This window comes from Myripristis murdjan, chromosome 12 (assembly GCF_902150065.1).
Source record: "Myripristis murdjan chromosome 12, fMyrMur1.1, whole genome shotgun sequence".
NCBI lineage: Eukaryota > Metazoa > Chordata > Actinopteri > Holocentriformes > Holocentridae > Myripristis > Myripristis murdjan.
This window is the reverse complement of record NC_043991.1, coordinates 31,639,584-31,661,501: the sequence shown is the minus strand read 5'-3', so window position 1 is coordinate 31,661,501 and position 21,918 is coordinate 31,639,584. Positions and strand designations below refer to the sequence as shown.

Genomic DNA, 21,918 nt, shown 5'->3' with positions numbered 1-21,918 from the left:
TCATAATTGACCTACGAGTTTATGTTTTTATGGACACTGATATTTGTTTTTTCCTATTAGAGGTTTACATAGCCTAGTTAGTATGTATTTATTCCCATATATCCCACTTATACAGTCCACTTAATATATGCTAACCTGCATACTGTGTGTTTGTAACCTAATTGTTTGTATTCTGTTCTAATACTGTATTTATTATGTTTGCTGCTATGAAGACCAACAGCTAAATTTCATATGCTAAAGTTAAATTCAATGCTCCAAAGAGGAAAAGCAGATTATTCGATTTTAGCATAAAGACACAGTCCAAATTATTAATCAAAAGATAAACCCCAATTGTTCACAAATAATTGAGGTGATTTGGCTTGTGCACAGGTGCTTGCTTTGCTTTGTTGTCAAATAAACTTGATATTTATGATATGAGGTCAAGAAGCAAAACTAAGCCGGGGAACACTTCTTCCACGACTCCCAGCAGGCTGCACAGCACATAGCAATCTGATTGGATGAGGAGCGCAGCAGCCCCGTGTACAGCAAAGGCTGCCACTCTCAGCCCAGCTACTGCATGGACTGATACAGAGCCGAGACGGAGGGGCGATGTGTTGAGCATTAACAACGGACATGTTTACAGCTTGTTACAACTTTAACTCGCCAACTGATGCAAGGTAAACGTTTTCCTGCAGCTATCCACCTGTCTTCTTCAGAGAACTGTGGAATATAACGTGATGAAACGCTTTACAAGTTAAGTGGAATGTTATGGCCGTAAATTGCCAGATCCCTCTCATCACCAAATACGCCGAGACATCTTCTCTGGAGTGATGGGTTCCAAGTTGACCAGACAGAGGAGTCTCGATATTGAAAATAAATTGTCCAAGAGGAGACGCCAGAGAAATGACATCTCTGGAGAAACCGAGAGAAGTGTAGGCAGAGGCGGCGGAGACTTCTTGTTTACATCCTTGATGCTCAGGTCCGACAAGCTCCCGGGGATGCTGCGGAGAGCAAACCACAGCCCATATGTTAGACGAGTGGCTTGGATCCGGGAAATCCAGAGGCTACTGCGAGATCAGAAGACAGAGCAAGCGGCCGAAGTGCTCAAATTGCTAAGAAGGGTAAGGGATTCATGTATTTGACCCTGGATGAGGTGAAAGTGACCATTTATAAAACTTTGCTGTGATGTGATACTTTGTTTTAAAGGACATGCATAGTCATTCAGATCTAAGCAAAAGTTTAGCCCTCTGCAGAACTAAGAGATAGACAGTATATAGATTCACAGACATTAAATTCAACTATATTTGAACAGATAGGGATTCAAAGCTGTTCAGTTTTCATCTGCAAATCATACCCTTGTAGGTATACGCAAATCTGCAAATGCACTATTCATAAACTCAAAGTTCTGTAAATGCAATATCTTAAGTTAGGGCTAACAGGGATGGGCTTGCATGTAAGCCAGCATCAGACTTTTTTTTTAGGTTATAGGCTATGTTTAGTGGCAAGAGACAGTTCATCGAATACTTCCAGCAAGAGAGGACGTAGTCTCTAAGCCATCAGTTGATTCCATGTGACAATGTGCAATGTGTCAGATGGTAATTAGTATTTCAAGAGGACTGGTCATCTAATAATTATTAATTTTTGTAACCTCTCACAATTGCTTGCATTAAAGCCTCTCAAATCTGTGGTTACCTTCAATACCCCTGACATGTAGGCCCTGTCTTAGACAGAGGATGGTTTTTGTTGTTGTTGTGTAAAAGTAACTTACAACCACCTGTTTGTTGTGAAGCAGAGCGGTCATCTCGACAACTAGCTCATGTTGTGAATATTCATTAGTAAACAGGGTAACCCCCACTTTGAATATTTCTAACAGCCCTCCTAAAACAATCCAGAGAAAAAATAACCAATACTGCATGTGTCCTGAAATTTATTGGACTTTTTCATGTTAACTGAATGACTGGCAGATTTCTTTGTCTGAAAAACACCTGGTTTATATTAAATTACAGCCTAGCCTAGCTGGCTAGACACAACTGAAACACAGTGTCAGCAAGGCCTTCTAAGTGTATAGCTTGTATTCAGAAAGGTCATTTGCTAAATCACAGTAAAAAATAAATAAATAAATAAATAAAAAATAACCTAAATGAAAGGCTAACTACATCTATTCTCAGTGGCTGTTCACTGGGTTATCTGTGTGAAGGAATCTTGCTTACTTGTCATATACAAGTCCACTTACAAAAAAGGAGCAGTCTGTCCAAACTCAGCTGATATGCTGATTTGCTGCTAACTGTTAAACATCTGTCTAGGCTGATTAATCGTACTCAACTCAACTCAGCTTTATTTATATAGCACTTTAAAACAACCACAGCTGAAACAAAGTGCTGTACACAAATGATAATAAAACAACAAAACAGTAAGAACAGTAGAAAGAATAAAAACAATCAAACAAATTAAAACAGAGCAATGTCTCATGCTTGAATTGAAAGTCAGTGTACATAAATGATCATAAAACAACAAAACAGTAAAAAGAATAAAAACAATCAAACAAATTAAAGCTGAAAGCAGCGTTGGGTGGGCCCTTGCACCCGTGCCCCGCGTCCCCCTTGTGCCCGTCGGGGATGGTCCGTTTTTTCCAGTGTTTTATCACTCACTCACTCATTCACTCACTCACTCACTCTCACACACACACACACACACACACACACACAACGCCAACAAAAACCCACTGGTTGTACATTCACTGCCGGTGCCCCTCTGGCCACTAGAGGGGCCCCTCCAGCAGATGGCGCCCTTAGCATGTCCTAGTGTGTGCTTGACATGACCTCTCACTCCTAACAATAGGGGCTCTAGTTTCGCAGACCAGGCGAGGCGGGGGTGTAGCGCAGATGCACTTCGCCAACTGGGTGTGGCCAGGCGGATTTTCCAAGTTTGGCGCGCCGTTCTCGGTGGCGCAAGTACTCCACCGTCCCTCCTACCGGCGGAGGGGAGGAAAGAAGACGTGGAGTGGGTTTGACACAGCCGATTCACATGTAACCAATCAAATGAGCCCCTGTCCTTGCCTTTAAAATGGAGGTCATGGAGGTCTATTGCCGCAGGCGGAGCGGAGCTCAGGAGACAGGCGCGGAGCGGAGACCGGCGAGCAGTGCGGACACGTCACCAAAACCTCACAGGCAGGCTTCCGGAATGTCAGGCACATGAACAGTGCAATAAATACCGAAAAAAAACACTATTCAATGCTACGATCACAATCAGCACATACATATATCTCCATATCAACTGTCCCGTCACAGCTGATGTCAGATCAAAGGAGATTGGCACCGTTTGTGCTGATTGTGAGGTTTTGGTGTGCGCCAGGCAGCCAAACTTCCACTGAGCCAGCTCCGCTCCGCCTTGCGCTGAAAGTAGACGTGGTTTCAGATGGCGAGCTTTTGGCGCACCTCGGCGAAGCCTTTTAGCACGAAACTGTCACTGCGCCAAGCTGAATCTGTTGGCACCTCCCCCCGCTGCGCCGCCACTCCCATCTCGGCGAACCTCTGCCTGTGAAACTTGGAAACTGTCCGCCTCTGCCGTTTCGCCGGTCGAAACTAGCTCTGCGCGGGGTTCGCCTCACTGCGCCACCCCGCGCTGCGCCGGGAAACTAGAGCCCTAGGTGTGAATTGGGGGATGTGCATGCAGCCAAGCAGAGTCTTCACAGCAGCCACAGACTTGTTCAAATCTACACCAAAACATCTTATTTTTGTAGTAATGTTCGTCCTCTTTCCATCGGCATAGGTTTGGAAGCTGTCAGACTTTTACTTTAGACAGTAGGGGCCTAATTAGTGCCAAGTGTCTGCCAAGATCCTGCCTTTTCACACCAGAGTCCATAGGAAAAATTGGAGGCTTTGGTTGTGGACACTCTGACTTTGAAGGCTTATATTTACCAGTCAAATCAGATTCTGGACTAATCCTTCAGAACATTTGTTGAGCACTGTGTCCTCTGTCATGTATTAAATTTTCAAGCCGATTCCATGAACACCCTGGGAGGAGATAGATTTTCTGCAAAGTGAAAATTTGGGCGAGATCGTGACTTTGCAACACAAATTGTGCACTTCCTGTTGATTTGAAATCAGTGTGCATAAATGATCATAAAACAACAAAACAGTAAAAGCAATAAAACAGTAAAAAGGATATAAACACATAAAACAGAGCAATGTCTCATGCTGGGTTAAAAGCCAATGAGTAAGGTACATGTTCCTTTTGCACAGCATGAAACTCTTTGTTGCTGGTCCATAGCTCCCAATAATAGGTGAACTTTTGTGCTTGCATTTCAGTTATATCTGTTGTGTTGATGAACACATTCCTGTATAACATCCTCCCTGCTCTAATTCTTTTTTAAGGACTTGTGTTAATTAGAGACAAAAGTAACATAGTTAATAGCTGAGCTTGAGCTATAGACAAAAGCATGTCTGATCAAAAGGATTCTCTGTCATTAAAACTCTCTCCCATCAGTGCTATACCATTGCATAAATTACACTGCTGAGCACTGTATGTGATAAGAAAACAATATCCAGCGTCAGAAGATGGACTGAAGACAGTAGAACAGACTAAAAAAAGAACACGTGCACATGGATAGATATAAAGTTGGCTCAGGAAAAGCATTTATGTTATTATGCACTCAAAACATGAACTGAGGATATGATTGTTATGGGTAACACCTGAACTTCTTTATGAAGCTCAAACTGTACTAAATGTTTATCAAAGGGTGTAGGTATAATCAGTCATGCACAGATTTATAAGACTTACATAAGACAGCTACATAAGACTTTGATCTTTGCATTCGAACTGAAAGCCATAGTTATTACAGAAACTCAGCTCAGCTCTGTCATATCTGATTTATTATTATCAGAGACATTTCTAAGATCACATACAGTTGATGGTTGAGTGCATGGACGGCATTCCACATAGCTGGACATTTAAAATGCTGTTGCAGAAAACAGTCTCTCTGTTGCTTACAGAGGTGTACCTAGAGCACTGCTACTGTTAGGCTGTATGGGGCTGAAGCCAAGTTTCTGACTAATAATACTTCACACTGAGGCTCACATTGAAAACACTGGCAGTAGATCTCCTGTTTGTACTTGAGCAGCAAAACAGCCTTTTCGCTCAAGAAAAGATGAATTTGGAGATTACTGCCTTGACATGATGGATGTTGGGGCATACTTGTTTAACATAGAGGAAGTCATTACAAAAGGAAGCCAATAACTATGGCCTCTTGCAGTATCTTCATCTCAAATCTGCCTTCTGGGCCATTAAGTTAATTACTCATTAGACATTTGTGTCTCATTTGTGGGTTGAGCAGCAGAGCTGACTATGTGGGTTGCGCCCATGAAAAATTTGCCAAATCTTCTCTGCCAATGCCAAACAGCTTATTCTGCCATGGACTCTTGTTTAGTGTTTGGTGGATTGGATGATTTAAGTCTGAAGAAACATGACATATTGGCAATTTAACATATTCATTTAACAAACAGGAGCCTCAGTAGTGTGTGGAAGAACCATACACAGCCTCACCAGCCTGCTCACACACTGCTGTGGGATGGCATCCCATTCTTCAACCAGCATTTGTTATAAGTCAGCCAAAGTGGTTGTGTTGGTCACTCTGGCATGAACAGCATGCCCAAGCTGATCCCACAAGTGTTCAATGGGGTTGAGGTCAGGACTGCTGGCAGGCCGTTCCGTCCTCTCCACTCCCAAATTCTGGAGGTTGTCTCTGATGAACCCTGCTCTGTGGGGGCGAGTGTTGTCATCTTGGAGGATAGAGTTCAGTCCCAGACTGTGGAGATATGGGATTGCCACTGGTTGCAGAATCTCATCTCGATATCTCTCTGCATTGAGATTACCTCCAATGATGACAAGCCTCATTTTTCCAGTGAGGGAGATGCCGCCCCACACCATCACACTGCCTCCACCAAAAGGTGTTGCTCTATCGGTGCAGCAATCAGCATAGTGTTCTCCGCATCTTCTCCACACTTTGACCATACAATTCAAATGCCGTAGGCAGAATCTGGATTTATCCTCCACATGTTCAGGTTCCAGTGCACGTGTTGCCGACACCAGCGCAAATGGGCCTGACAGTGAAGGCCAGTCATGGCAGGCCTCCTGGCAGCCCTATGAGACCGGAGATTGGCTGCATGCGGTCTGTTCCGGATTGTCTGGGCAGAGAGCCGTCAGCCATATCGTCCTGAAAACCATGACTACAAATCTGTAGAAGACAGCCTACGGTACCTAAGTGCTGACAGGGTGAGGAAACAGTCTTCCTGGGGTGTCGTCTTCTTGGGACGCCCACTTTGAGGCCTGTCTCTGACATCTCCTGTTATATGGAACTTGGCCTTCACTTTGGAAATGGTACTAGGGCTCACTCCAAATAATGCCACAACTTGGTTTTGCGGAACACCAGCTTGAAGTTGCCCTATCGCACGGGCCCTATCCAGATCAGTCAAACGCGGAATGCTGATTCTTGACCACTGTAGCAGGGCCCATGCGCACAGGTAGGGTTGAGCTGGATACTCGAGTATCCAGTACGGATAAAGCACTTTTGCCAAGTACAAGTATTATCTGAGTAATATGAGTCAATATCTGTGCTTGCAAGGAATGAAAATCCTCATTGGGTAGCTGACTGTGTCTGCGTTGTGTGTTAGACCAGCCACACACAGCAACCCTCCCCTACGCCGTGTGCCCTGCTCACACACCCACACACACACACAGGGACATCTTCTCTGTCACTCATTCAGGTGTGACAGCTCACGTCACATCTCTCTTCAGTAGCGGTCAGGTTTCTTCCAGCTCGCTCTTCCCTCGGTCTGTAATCACTGATAGTCAGTAGAGTTTGTGCTAAACTTGACTGGTAACAGACGCGCTGCTTTTGAGCAGAGTTAGGGTTAGGGGTTAGGGGTTGGGGTTGAATGCAACTGGAGTTGCGTCTCTCACTGCCGACACAGAGCTTTTTTTTTTTTTTAACCGGCTACTCACTCTTACTGGCTGGTGTTTGATATAAAGTCAGTTGGAAAACTTTGCTCGTAGTGGATGTGGTGCAGAGTCACAGTCTTTGCACACACACACCACTTACACACATACATTAGCTGAACACACAAAGTACTTTATTATTCTTATTTTGGCTGCATGCACTGAGAGTCTGACACTTTCTCACTGTAGTTCATAAAAAATAAATATAGTAGTAGTATAAAATATAAAATACAAGTATAAAATAACATACCAGTTAAGCCCCACCCATTTCCGGTCAAACCCGGTCAACTTCCGGTTTAAGCAAAACCCACTCCCAGTTTAGGGCCCGCCCATTCCGAGTACAGATACAGATAGGGCCCTATCTTGTGCCACCTGCTACCCGCTGCCACTACCCGCTACCCGCAAATTGCGGATTTAGGAACTTCCGCTATCCCTAAACGGTATCTTGCGCCACCCGCTACCCGCTATCGGTTATGCCGACTCCGTCATTTGCGCCTGGAGGTGTGTTCGTGGGCGTGTTTCATGCGCTATCCCTAAAGTTGCTATCTTGCGCACACACTTTAGGGAAAGTGTGTGCGCTATCCCTAAAGTTTGGGCGGTTAGGAGAGTGCGCCCAGGCGGCTTCAATGCGCGCCCTGACGGAGCCTCACCACGCACATGGTGGGACTGATACCGGGACGCCGCCGGAATGGACTGAGTATATTACTCATATAGACTGTTTAGAGGAAAGACTGTTTTAATTGGACACTTACGCCAGCACATTTTATTGTTTTATCATAAGCCAGCAGCTGTGCTATATTTTTATTTTTAATATTTTATTTGCCCGATCTACCTTGTCAATAAATTAGTTTACACATAGTTCCACCTCTGCCTCTTGTGTGTGTGTGGTGTGTGACCCGGGGATTTTACTCAATCAGTACAACCTTGTGACACGTCCACTTGGACACATGTGGCTCCACCTCCCGAATTAACTCGCCTATAATATATAATATATATATATATATATATATATATATCTATAAAGCCACCTTGCTTTAGCCTCAGTAGAAGCCCTGAGAAAATCTACCTCCCTCTCTCCATCGCGGGTTTAGGATTTAGGATTTAGGATAGCGCATCCTGCCCTTAAAGGCAATGGCACCTGGCACACTGATTGGTTTAACTGGCGTAACGCCCAAAACACGCCTATGCATAATATAGCGGGTAGCGGAGGTGTTTTACGGAAAGCGGGAGGTGCACAAGATAGCAACTTTTACGGGGAAATGCCTCTTGCGCAATCCTAAATCCCTAAATAACGGGTTTAGGGACTTTGGTGCAAGATAGGGCCCAAAATGTAGATGGTTAAACAGATACAGATACAGATACAGATACAGATACAGATACAGATACAGATACAGATACAGATAGTGGTGTACTCGCTCATCCCTACTCACAGATATCAGAAGCTCAAAACAAGAGTCAATAGCAACAGCAGAATAAGCTGTTTTGCACTGGCAGAGAAGATTTGGCAAATTTTTCATGGGCGCAACCCTCATACTCAGCTCTGCTGCTCAACCCACAAATGCATGTTCCTTACAAATGTGGCTCCATTTAAAAGGGAAATAAACAGGCTTTCCAACGGTACAAGATTTATTGCCAGGAAGCATTGTTACAACAAAGAAATAATCTACCAAACACAAATTTCCTTACTTTCTGTGCAATGTTTATTTAGTTATTTTATTCAGCATGACTCTTTACCTGTGTAATTAATTAAATCCTCATTTCACAATGGTGTACACAAAATAAAATATGTTGCCTGAACTTACTTAATGTATGTAATGCTTCAAGAACTGACAGTTGAAATAAGTTTCTGATTTAGTTATCAAAAACACAACATGCAAAACCATGAAAACAGTGTTCAAAACTGCAATTTTTTGGTGTTCAGTTCATGTCCTCTGGCCCATAGCTAGAGCACACAGATCTCATACGTGTGTGTGTGTGTGTGTGTGTGTCTCTCTCTCTCTCTATATATACATATGTGTATATATATATATATATGTATATATGTATATATATATATATATATATATACATATATATATATATATATATATATATATATATATATATATATATATATATATATATATATATATATACATATATATATATATATATATATATATATATATATATATATATATATATATATATATATATACATATATATATATATGATGGGTTGATGGGATTACAGCAAAACTGGAGTTGCAGGGTTATCACCTGACAGCTGTGGCATTGCAGCAGAAGGTGTCAGGGCCAGATTTGTTGCTTTGTGTAGTCCTTTAAATTGGCTTCTAATGAGCTGTTGGTGTAGGGGAACGTCTCCGACTCAGGACTTATCACTGTATTCAGACTTTTGTGACAAGGCAGCTGTTAGATATGCAGCTTTGCACGTTTTTTGTGGTTTGATTGGAAGACACAAGTCATACAAATGCAGACATGCTGTCATTGATGAATTGGAAAACATTCCCTGCTGTTTGTTTAGGAGTGAGTAAAATTAAAGCATGAAATGAATGAATGAAATCTCAGCTGTAAATTCCTTGTAATACTGTACTACTGTAATACTGTCAACAATAGATGTATCTGATCGTAGTTACACTACATGGTTATCACACAGTCATAAAATCATCTTCAAATTCCATTATGTTTCCTTTTATGAATTGTGCTCTCTACAGTCTACTCTAAATTGGGTTTCTTAAAAGGAGAGCTGCAGTGGTGGATAGCCCAGCATCAGGGAATCCCACAGAACTCTACTGTAATAAATCAACTCGAAAGCTGAAGGAGGAGAAAATGCTGATGGGAGTTTTCCTCTCTGCCTCCACTGTGCCCGTAAGTGTTAGGGCTGTCAGAGCGCAGTGCATGTTTTACATAGCTTCAACCTCCAGCCTTTCTCCTTACAAGCTGCAGTGTCTTCTCAGTTGATACACAACTCTCACCATTTGCTCCTGAGCTTTTCACTTTTCAGCCTATATCTGTACACTTTTATAAAGCATATAACACAGTCATTGCTGTAAACAGGGGTGATGACGAGTTTCTGGACCAGTGGAAAGACATTCTTCCTTTTTCTGGCATACAGTAAATAGCAGTTACATCAATGACACACCATGTGGGAAGAGAAACATTGCGGGCAGCATATTATATCAAAATTAATCGAGGACATTGTCTGTAAACAGTTTGTATTACTCATAGTCAATAGGACATTAAAGGACTATACCAGTGATTTTGCATGTTTAGCGTAACATTTACAAAATATGTAAACCTCACATTCCTGCTAATATTTTCCTGAAGAAAGTAATCGTATTTTACAATGACGATATCATTTTTCTTACCTTTTGTCCAGCCATTGGTTTTCATTCATTCCACTATGATAAGAAAATGAACATTTAGAGCCTTCAAACATTCTTCACACCAGTATTCCATCACTGTAATAAAGTTCTCCACATTAGTTTTCCTAAAAGCAGCAGCACAGTTGTGCTTTGATGATGTTAAATTGGGTAGAGTGAAATGGTCTCTCTGCCATGGAAAATCGTCACCCAGCAAATGTTTGTTTCTCACAGAGAATGATCAGCTCCATGATTTATGAATGGCGACAACTTTGTTAGCCACACAAGCAGAAATATAAATGTAAAAGGTGGCTGAACCAAAAATTGATATTTAAAAATCAAGAGATTTGACTATATGTTGTGAAATCCACTGCATGACATGCAAAATGGTTTGTTGCATTGTAAAATGTGGGTAAATTGTAGTAAACAGGCCAAAAATCACTGGTATGGTCTCTAATAAACTAGCCCCTTTGTCTTGTAAGGGAGAAGTTTAAATGCAGTCCCTTTTAACTTTCCTGTTCTTTCCCAACCTTTCATTGAGTGAATGCTTTTGTTTCACTTGCTAAGCTTTTTATCTTGCCTGCTGTTTGCTTGTTGCACTCTGTTTATGTGAGACTGTGTGTGTGTGAGTGTGTGTCTGTGTTTGCTGGTATCCTCCCTGAAAAGTTGGTGGATGCTGCATGTTGGTGGAGCTATTTGATGTGACTGAAAACATTACGTCCCAAACACGATGACATGGCAGCACTCAGAGCATTACCCGAAGATGCAGATTCCTTTGCCTCAATATATTTACATTGTCACTGTAAATAGAAGCACCCTGTAGATGATACAAATATCATCAGGCCCTGGGGATGTGTCCTGGTTCCTGATTTTATTAAACTGCTCTGCACATCACACTGTTTTGCTCATGAATAGTAAAGAATGGGGGTAGAAAGTGGAAGTGCATTTAACTTGAATCAAATAGTATTTTCTTCATGCTGTTTTGAGTTTGTGTAAATGATGAAATCTCTTGTTGACAGTACTTGAAGCCACCAGAAAGTGTAAGTTTTTTCACATGAGAATGTAATTTAATCATTTGGTCTGAATGAAACATTAAGGGCCCTATCTTGTGCCACCCGCTATCCGCTGCCACTACCCGCTACCCGCAAATTGCGGATTTAGGAGCTTCCGCTATCCTTAAACGGTATCTTGCGCCACCCGCTACCCGCTATCCTTATGCCGACTGCATCATTTGCACCTGGAGGTGTGTCCGTGGGCGTGTTTCATGCGCTATCCCTAAAGTTGCTATCTTGTGCACACACTTTTTGTTTTGCGGATAGCGGGAGGTGCACAAGATAGCAACTAGGAAGAGGCGGGGGAATCCTAAATCCGCAAATAGCGGGTTTAGGGAGTCTGGCGCAAGATAGGGCCCTTAGGGCCCTTAGGGCCCTATTTGCAGATTTAGCATTGCGTAAAAGTTGCTATCTTGTGCACCTCCCGCTTTCCGTAAAACACCTGCGCTACCCACTATATTATGTATAGGCGTGTTTTGGGCGTTACGCCAGTTAAACCAATCAATGTGCCAGGTGCCATTGCCTTTAAGGGCAGGCTGCGCTATCCTAAATCCTAAATCCTAAACCCGCGATGGAGAGAGGGAGGTAGATTTTCTCAGGGCTTCTACTGAGGCTAAAGCAAGGTGGCTTTATAGATATATATATATATATATATATATTATATATTATAGGCGAGTTAATTCGGGAGGTGGAGCCACATGTGTCCAAGTGGACGTGTCACAAGGTTGTACTGATTGAGTAAAATCCCCGGGTCACACCACACACACACAAGAGGCAGAGGTGGAACTATGTGTAAACTAATTTATTGACAAGGTAGATTGGGCAAATAAAATATTAAAAATAAAAATATAGCACAGCTGCTGGCTTATGATAAAACAATAAAACGTGCTGGCGTAAGTGTCCAATTAAAACAGTCTTTTCCTCTAAACAGTCAATATGAGTAATAGACTCAGTCCATTCCGGCGGCGTCCTGGTATCAGTCCGACCGTGTGTGTGGCGAGGCTCCGTCGGGGTGCACATTGAAGCCGCCTGGGCGCGCTCTCCTAACAGCCCAAACTTTAGCGCTTTCCCTGTGTGTGCGCAAGATAGCAACTTTAGGGATAGCGCATGAAACACGCCCACGAACACACCTCCAGGCGCAAATGACGGAGTTGGCATAAGGATAGCGGGTAGCGGGTGGCGCAAGATACCGTTTAGGGATAGTGGAAGTTCCTAAATCCGCAATTTGTGGGTAGCGGGTAGTGGCAGCGGATAGCGGGTGGCACAAGATAGGGCCCTTAGAATAGATTGCTCTCTTTTATCTTTGTTCACTAAACCTTGCTGCTGAGTTTGGCATCTATGCACATGACTCATATGGTGAAACCTTATCAACTTACAGCATGATAAGCAAGCAAAATAAAAAGCGATGAGGAGCAAAGTACATAAACACAGATACATAAACTCTATTTCCCTACAGTATCTAAGATTTATCACCACAATATTCAATCATGCATGGCTTTAACTTTTTTCTTTTTGAATAACTGCTTTTTTACCCAAAGTGCTTAATTTCCTTTTGTAAGTTTCAGTAACTGTAAGTTAATGAAAGTAGTTTCCTCTCTGCTCTTTTCTCTAGGATTTAGGACTCCAGGGAACATCACTCAATGACATTTTGTACAAGAATGCAGCTTTTCTCAACCTGGTGGACCCAATCTCTCATGAGCTGCTTCTAAGCCTAGCCCGGGATATGCAGTGTCCAAAAAGGGTATGGGTAGTTTGCTTTAACTGTTGCAACCATGTTATCAGGAAATATACAAAAGAAAATGGCAAAGTAAAATATGTTCACATTTATTAGCAATGTTCACAAGTGTTACTTTTTTTGTGATGCTGTTGTGATATTATTAGGATTATGAATTGTCATTTGTCCATTTTTGCTTGTATGGTCACTACATCATAATATGAAACAAATGTGCATGATCCCCAGTGGAAAAGAGTTTGCTTTCTAATCCAAGCACAGAAAAAAGGAATCAAGGGAAAGAACAAGAATTTAACTGCTAGCATAAAGGAATAACATGAACTTTTCAGTCACAACAAGGCGTTTCTAAAATGCGTTCAGTGAGGAGTGACATATAGGGCTCTAGTTTCCCGGCGCAGCGCGGGGTGGCGCAGTGAGGCGAACCCCGCGCAGAGCTAGTTTCGACCAGCGAAACGGCAGAGGCGGACAGTGTCCAAGTTTCGCAGACGGACTTGTGCGGAGATGGGAGTGGCGGCGCAGCGGGGGGAGGTGCCGACAGATTCAACTTGGCGCATTGACAGTTTCGTGCCAAAAGGCTTCGCCAAGGTGCGCCAAAAGCTCGCCATCTGAAACCACGTCTACTTTCAGCGCAAGGCGGAGCGGAGCTGGCGCAGTGGAAGTTTGGCTGCCTGGCGCACATCACCAAAACCTCACAATCAGCACAAACGGTGCCAATCTCCTTTGATCTGACATCAGCTGTGACGGGACAGTTGATATGGAGATATATGTATGTGCTGATTGTGATCGTAGCATTGAATAGTGTTTTTTTCTGTATTTATTGCATTGTTCATGTGCCTGACATCCCGGAAGCCTGCCTGTGAGGTTTTGGTGACGTGTGCGCACTGCTCGCCGGTCTCCGCTCTGCGCCTGTCTCCTGAGCTCCGCTCCGCCTGCAGCAATAGACCTCCATGTCAGCTGTGTAAACTTTCATTACGCCTTCACGCAGCGCATTTTAAAGGCAAGGACAGGGGCTCATTTGATTGGTTAAATGTGAATCGGCTGTGTCAAACCCACTCCACGCCTTCTCTCCTCCCTTGCGCCGGTAGGAGGGATGGTGGAGTACTTGCGCCACCGAGAACGGCGTGCCAAACTTGGAAAATCCGCCTGGCCACACCCAGTTGGCGAAGCGCATCTGCGCTACGCCCCCGCCTCGCCAGGTCTGCGAAACTAGAGCCCGTAGACTTTAGTTGTGTAAAGGTCCCTTCTGCTATTCAGAGAGCTGGCAGAAGTGAGTAGGTCGTGATTACTCAGAATAGCTGTTGGCTCAGCACAACATTGACGGTAAATCTGTCTTTGCAGAAAATGCTTTGGAAATGTACAGCTGCAAGTTTTTTTTTCAAGAGCAAGAAGAAGACAAATTATGTGTCAGAAACCTTTTCAGGCTGCATGGACTTCGTTCACACTACAGATGCAAGTGGCCCATATGCAGTATTTTTGGGTTGCTTTGGGTTGAAAACTAATGGAATCTGATCTTTGCAATATAGGACACCTTCCTATGTAGTCGTAGATGCAATTTTGATCTGTGTTGTGTGTTGTATATATGATATGCAGCAACGCAACCTCAGTCTGACTGGTCAGAACAGAATTTACATGTTTTTTACCTCTCCAAAAAGATTAAGGGATTGCTTCATTGGCTTTGTTACCAAACAAAATAACTTGTGTAAGGTCAGGAAAAGATCGTGGTTAAGGTTAGGAAAAGTTTGTCATCATTGTTAAGGATAAAAAGAGGTCATGGATATGAAACATAGCCTAACATTCGCTAATATTAGTTAGCTAACGTGACCTAGCTAAAGTTAAAACAAAGACCTCTCTTGCTTGACATGGGACAAGAACCCCAGTCTGCAGAAGCAAAGCCTTGTTGATGGACCCTTCCACCACCCCACCTACTTCCCAATATGGAATTTTTCATTTGCTTTATTAGTGGGGCGGCATAGCTAAACTATCATTCATTTTGTGATAAAAGCACCAAATTTGGTACACTCATTACTGAATATATGTTGAATGAATCTGGATATTGGGCCACTGCAAATCTTTATTCTGATGACTGTGGCAGCCATTTTTAAAACTGGCCATCAGTGGTTACTGGCATGGAATGCTTTGCCTTCCCTACAGCTGCTGTTTCATGTTTTCAGCACCACAAATATAATTTAGAGACATTTTAAAGTGGGAAAAAGCTTTATTACAATGTAACAGTACAGAACATAGCTACATACAACATGGCTACAGCTTTGCTACATACTTGCTACATTCCAAGCTAGCTACATGTTCCAAACTAACTACCTAGATTAACTACCTAGTTTTGCAAGCTTGAAAATTTACCTCTCCACTGTTCCCCCACAATAATTCTCTTTAGCCTTTATCTATGATGCTCAAAATGTATATATCCAAAAACTAACATATTTTATTCATAATTATTACAGTTGAAATAAAATATCTAGGCCTACCTTCATGGACTGTCCACTGCTTGTCACAGGAAGCTCGTTGGCTAGCTGGCTTGCAGTGGTGGTTGTGGTGTTGGGCCAGAAAGTGTTTGAGAAACTGAGTGTGTATAACTGTATTTTTTCTTAATTTAATGTGTATTTACATTTTTTTAAATATTTTAATGAATCATTTTAATATTTTTATTCGTTTTAACAAATTAAATGCCTACTATGGCCACTAGGGGGCGATTTTGTGATGGCCCAATATCCAGATTTGTTTGAAATATATCCACCAACACATCTACCAAATTTTATGCTTTTATCACAAAATGAACGATTGTTGTGATATATTGAGCTAAGCCGCCCCACTATATACTGTGTCTTGAAACTTGAAAACTACATTTCAGCATATCCTCGATTTACAGAAATGGAAAATGCCAGCATCTTTTCCTGGCACCTAGGCCAACCATCACTGCAAATATTTCATAACCTTTACGTTCACCTACAGTGCATTCAGAAAGTATTCAGACACCCTTCACTTTTTTCACTTTTCACTGATAGTACACTCTTTTAAATTAATTTTTTCTCTCATTAATCTTCACTCAGTACCCATAATGACAAAGTGAAAACAGCATTGTAGGAATTTTTGCAAATTAATTAAAAAAGAAAAACTGAAATATCACATTGACATAAGTATACAGACCCTTTGCAACAACACTTGAAATTTAGCTCAGGTGCCTCCCATTTCTCTTGATTGCTGCTGAGATGTTTCTACACCTTGGTTAGAGCCCACCTGTGGTAAATTAAATTGATTGGACATGATTTGGAAAGGCACACACCTCTCTATAGAAGGCCTCACAGCTGACAATGCATATCAGAGCAAAATCCAAGCCATGAGCTCAAAGGAACTGCCTGCAGAGCTTAGAGACAGGATTGTTGCAAGGCACAGATCTGGAGAAGGCTGAAGGTTCCCAAGAGCACAGTGGTCTCCACCATTCTCAAATAGAAGAAGTTTGGCACAACCAGGACTCTTCCAGGAGCTGGTTGCCCAGCCAAACTGAGCAATCACGGGAGAAGGGCCTTAGTAAGAAAGGTTATCAAGAACCCGATGGTCACTCTGACTGAGCTCCAGAGATCCTGTGTGGAGATGGGACAAAGTTCCAGAAGGACAACCATCACTGTGGCCCTCCACCGATCGGGCTTTATAGCAGAGTGGCTCTCCTCAGTGCAAAACACATGAAAGCCCACTTGGACTTTGCAAAAAAGCACCTGAAGGACTCTCAGACTGTGAGCAACAAGATTCTCTGGTCTGATGAAACCAAGATTGAACTGTTTGGCCTTAATGCCAAACGTTATGTCTGCAGGAAACCAGGCAGCGCTCATCACCTGCCCAGTACCATCCCAATAGTGAAACATGATCGTGGCAGCATCAGGCTGTGGGGCTGCAGCAGGGACTGGGAGACTGGTCAGGGTTGAGGGAAAGCTGAATGGAGCAAAGTACAGAGACATCCTCAATGAAAACCTGTTCACCTTCCAACATGACAATGAGCCTAAGCACACAACCAAGACAACACAGGAGTGGCTTAGAGACAACTCTGTCAATGTCCTAGAGCCCAGCCAGAGCCCTGACTTGAACCCTAGCCATCATCTCTGGAGAGACCTGAAAATGGCTGTCCACCGGCGGTCCCCATTCAAGCTGACCAAGCTTGAGAGGATTTGCAAAGAAGAATGACAGAAAATCCCCCAATCCAGGTGTGCCAAGCTTGTTGCTTCATACCCAGAAAGACGCGAGGCTGTAATTGCTGCCAAAGGTGTTTCAACTAAGTACTGAGTAAAGGGTCTGAATACTTATGTCAATGTGATATTTCAGTTTTTTCTTTTTAATAAATTTACAAAAAATTCTAAAATTCTGTTCTCACTTTGTCATTTAAAATATTGTAGCATCAGGCTGCAACATAACAAAAGTGAAAAAGTGAACCCAACAGATATTAGTCAAATGTACACTGATGTCAGATATGGGTCACTTTTCAAGCCTGACTGAGAAACAGTCAAGACAAAAAATGGATCGGAGTAAAAAAATTGGAATTGAGCATTAAGGCTCGTAATATGCATTCAGTATTCATTTGGGTCCTGGCCTACCAATGCCACTGTCCAATTTATTGTGGCCCAGCTTGACATTAACCAAATGACCTTGGGGTATGGGTGTACTGTTGAGATGAGTGATCAAAAGTGCTATTTCTTGAGTCATCAATGCACATTCTGTGTTGCTACTTTAAACTGAGTCCTTTTGATACAATAGTGAGACTGTTTGGGCTGTCAAATGAATCATTGCTGTGCAGATTCTGTGCCCCAGGATGTCTTGTAAGGAATATCTTGCCAATGAAAATGAGTTCATGCGGCAGAGATGTTTTGGAGCCCACACCATGGTATTGTCACTAACAATACAAGCTTTTTGAATCAATTTAATAGCCACAAAAATGATAAACATTACAAACAAGTTACTTTGAACAGGGATATGTTACAGCTGTCCCTTAGAGTGAATGTACATTGTTGTGGTTTGAAAAAGGACTGTTTCTTGGCTGGGTCTTTGAAGGCACACATCACATTTACTGTTTAGCAATTCAGTCAATCCTCTCACACAAACAGTATCAGCATAATGATACAGTAAGTCATTTTCATCACAAGTTGTCTAGTAATGGTATGAGTCTGTAGGAAGCATCAGTTTAACACTGCAGGTGTTTCTGTTGTTGCAAAACTGAGACCGTAAAAACAGGCATGGAGGGGAATGTTAGAGGGAAGAGAGAGTGAGAAGTGGCCTGAGGACATTGGCTTACAGTCTTGACAAAAGACGGGTGATGACTCTGCAGTTGTGACTGTAGTTGATAAGATTGTTGTATCTTAAGGGAGCTAGGAAAGAGAAGCTTTATTACTCTGACACAACGACCAGTGTCTATTATGCTACCTGTACTGTAGCAGCTGAACATGGGGCTTGAACTTGACTTGCTATCTCCATTATCTTGAGATAAAACCTTTATAGGCAGCAGGCAAGCAGCAGGGGTTTATAGCTTCTGGAAGAGGAGAGAGCAACAGAGGAGTCACATGATTATTTGAGAATAAGCAAAATCTACCTCAGTGCTGGTTTCAGGCTTACCACATGCTATATTTTGTCTGTAAAGTGTGTCAGTAAAACAGCATAAAAGAACAAACACTAAAAGGTTTGTGTTTGTGTGTGTGTGTGTGTGTTTGTGTGTGTGTGTGTGTGTGTGTGTGTGTGAGAGAGAGAGAGAGAGAGAGAGAGAGAGAGGAGGAGCAACCATGTGGGGGAGGGGGTCACGTCATGCAGGTGACGGAGATTTAAATGGATATAATAGTTAATGGGGCTGAGTTACATTTTCCTTCATCTAACATTTCCTGAAATGACTTTTTTTTTTTTTTAATCCAAGACATGTATGCCAGAGCCACATGATACACTGTGTGAATAAGACAGCTTCAAATCTGCTGTAAGGTTTATTTTCTCACTTTGATGGAGCCAGGCTAATGATTACCATAGACTTCAGGTCTTTATACTAAGCTAACATGAAATGATACTCATAGGAAGCAAACCACTGCACATACAGCTGTGAAAATGGTATCGAACATCTTGTCTCAGTCTGGGTAAGTTGGAAAAAGCGGATTTTGCCCAAAACGTTGGAGTATTCCGTTAATGTACATGCATAGTGCTTCTGTTAGAGTGCTTCTGTTAGATGCAAGAAAGTCTCAGGTTTATATTCTCTTGGTGATGTCACTGGCAGTGACTGGGACCACCTGTGGTTTCCAGTGGTTCTCATCCAGTAGAAGATGGGAGTGTGAGTGTGCAGAATTTCACAAATGGGTGGAGCATGACATGGTGGGAGATGAAGTTTATTCTGGACTCCCTTTCCTTTTTGTTGATATCAGGCTTCAGTCAGTGCCATGTAGGCCTTGTTTCAGGCTCTAAACCTGTGTAATGGTCAAGTGTAAGGACAGCTCTTCTGACTGTCAGAGAGCACAAGATAATCAAGAAACATTACTTTTTATTTCCCATTTGTCTGACAGGTGTAAAGATCGGTGGAGCAGGTGGAGAACTGATAAAAATGGCTGGTTGTCTCTTCATACATTTATAGTTAATTGTGGGAGAGGACAACAGACTTGTTCACTGTATGCCTGTAAAGCCACAATGACTGAAAGCACATCCGTGCATACACATCATTATGGGTCTTGCAGGCATTTCAAAACTGCAGCATGTGTATGCTGTAGACTGTCCAGATACTGCACCACCCTTACATTACAGATAACGTCAAGAATAAAATTATAAAACCAATTTTTTTTCAGCTTTTGAAGTCAATTGGACATGCACTTGTGGAGATAATTGAGCCACAGACACACATACAGATAGAAATTCAACATAATAAAAGTAAGTGAAGGGGGTCTGAATACTTTCTGAATGCACTGTATAATGTATAGCATATTATAATATTCTGAGTAACATATTAATCTTTCTGACTCATTGGATTGTAGTAATGCTAAATGTTTTGCTGAGTGGAGGGTTTGCAGTTTGATCCCCACCTGAGGTGAAGGCTCTGATGCTCCAGTATGTGACTGTATCTAAGTGATGCATGAACTTTGAAATCAAAAAATGTTTTATAGTAGGCTACATTGTACACAAATAATTTTACATCTTAAATGCAATCATTTTGTTTGAATTAACAAACATTTAACTAACATTTAATTTAAATGTTTCTTTTATACTTCAAATACAGAAAAGCTGAGCAAGGTCCTCCATAAATTAGATCAGCCTCACCCAAATAAAAGCTGTCATCCATTCCCTTATAGATCAAGAGACTGAGAAAGTAATGCTTTCAAAGATTAACAGCTTTGAAGAGAACAGCATGGATTCACAGGACCAGGAGCTTAAACTCTTCCTAGAAAAGGAGACAAGACTTGTTATTTGGAAGTACACTGGGTGCATATGTAAGATATGTGAGAATACCAAGATTTTTGAGAATTTGTAAGGAACCAACCACTGTATGAAGTTTTGAAAAATTCTACACATGGTGATGTGAGAGTTTGGACAGACTTTCCTTTGAGTGTCAGTAGGGATCTAGAAAGTAATAATTGCCAATTGTCAAAATATGGCAATTGTCAATGGCATGCCAGTTGCACATATTGTATTTTTACTATAAATTAATAAATCATGTCTTTTATACCCCATAACCAACTTATTTCACATCACAAGATAAGCAAGTTTTCCTGACTTTACCTGAACTGGACAATGAGATTTGCCTGTTGAAATTGTAGGTACTTGAACCGGTTACCGTGTGGCCAATCAGAACCTCATCAGTTCAGTGGCCATTAGAGCTGCATCTCTATCATGGCACCAAGTTTCAGAAAATTAGAAGAGTTCCCAGAAAGCAAAAATGCATTGAATCAACATTGAGATATGGTCATGGCTTAAGATTGAATCAACGTTGATGTCAGACGTTGAAAATAACATTGAAAGCGCTCGTTATGATCAACATTGAAATAATGTTGAATTTCCAATCACTCTCAACATTGATTCAATATTTATTCAACTACATTATGTTCAACATTGAAATAATGTAGAATTATCAATCAATCCGAACATTGAATCAATATTGATTCATCTATAAATGCATTGAAATTACATTGATTCTACATTGCAACAATGTTATTATTAAAGGACCATTACATCACTTTTCAAGTCCAAATATAATCACTTTACTCTTTTGGGTGTTATATAGTTCTGCAGGGGTTGCTCAAAACTTGTGTACCAGTGACATCACTACGGTTCAAACATATGGCAGTTATTAGAATTAGTGAGCTTGATTTCACTGGTCGACAAGTTTGGAGCAACCCCTACAGAACTAACAACAACCAAAAAAATAAAGTGATTGTTTTTGGCTTGAATGAGGCATATTAAAAACATATAGATGAAGGTTGAAATGTGCTGAAATGGGCCTTTAAGTATGATTTACTGCAGTGGTTCTCAACCTTTTTATACCAGGACCCCATTTTACAAGGACATTTTTTGGGGGACCCCACACTTGCAACTGGCACCTCTCTGCGACCACATTTGGTTTGCTGAACATCAGGTTGAGAACCGCTGCTTTACTGCATTCTCGATGAATGAAAAGAAGAGACCATTCTTTTTATTACTATTTATTTAGTACTTTAATTTGAAAGTCATTTTTGCTGCCTCACCAAACAGCTACAAATACTGGGCTCTCTGCAATTTCTCAACAAGAAATGTTTAGAAATGTTCCAAATTTACCAAACAAAAAAAAGTTCTAAAGCAATGGTCC

The 21,918-nt window shown here is 41.8% G+C and overlaps 1 protein-coding gene across 1 annotated transcript in view; it reads left to right on the top strand.

Annotated features, from left to right (window-relative positions):
- Positions 1 to 90: 90 nt before the first annotated feature.
- lrrc75bb (leucine rich repeat containing 75Bb) overlaps positions 91 to 21,918 on the top strand; it is a 75,555-nt gene continuing 53,727 nt past the window's right edge. Inside the window, exons 1-2 of the mRNA XM_030066019.1 lie at positions 91 to 1,100; positions 12,999 to 13,127. Coding sequence (XP_029921879.1) covers positions 810 to 1,100; positions 12,999 to 13,127 — 420 coding nt within the window. The 5' untranslated portion in view covers positions 91 to 809. The remainder of the gene's footprint in view (positions 1,101 to 12,998; positions 13,128 to 21,918) is intronic.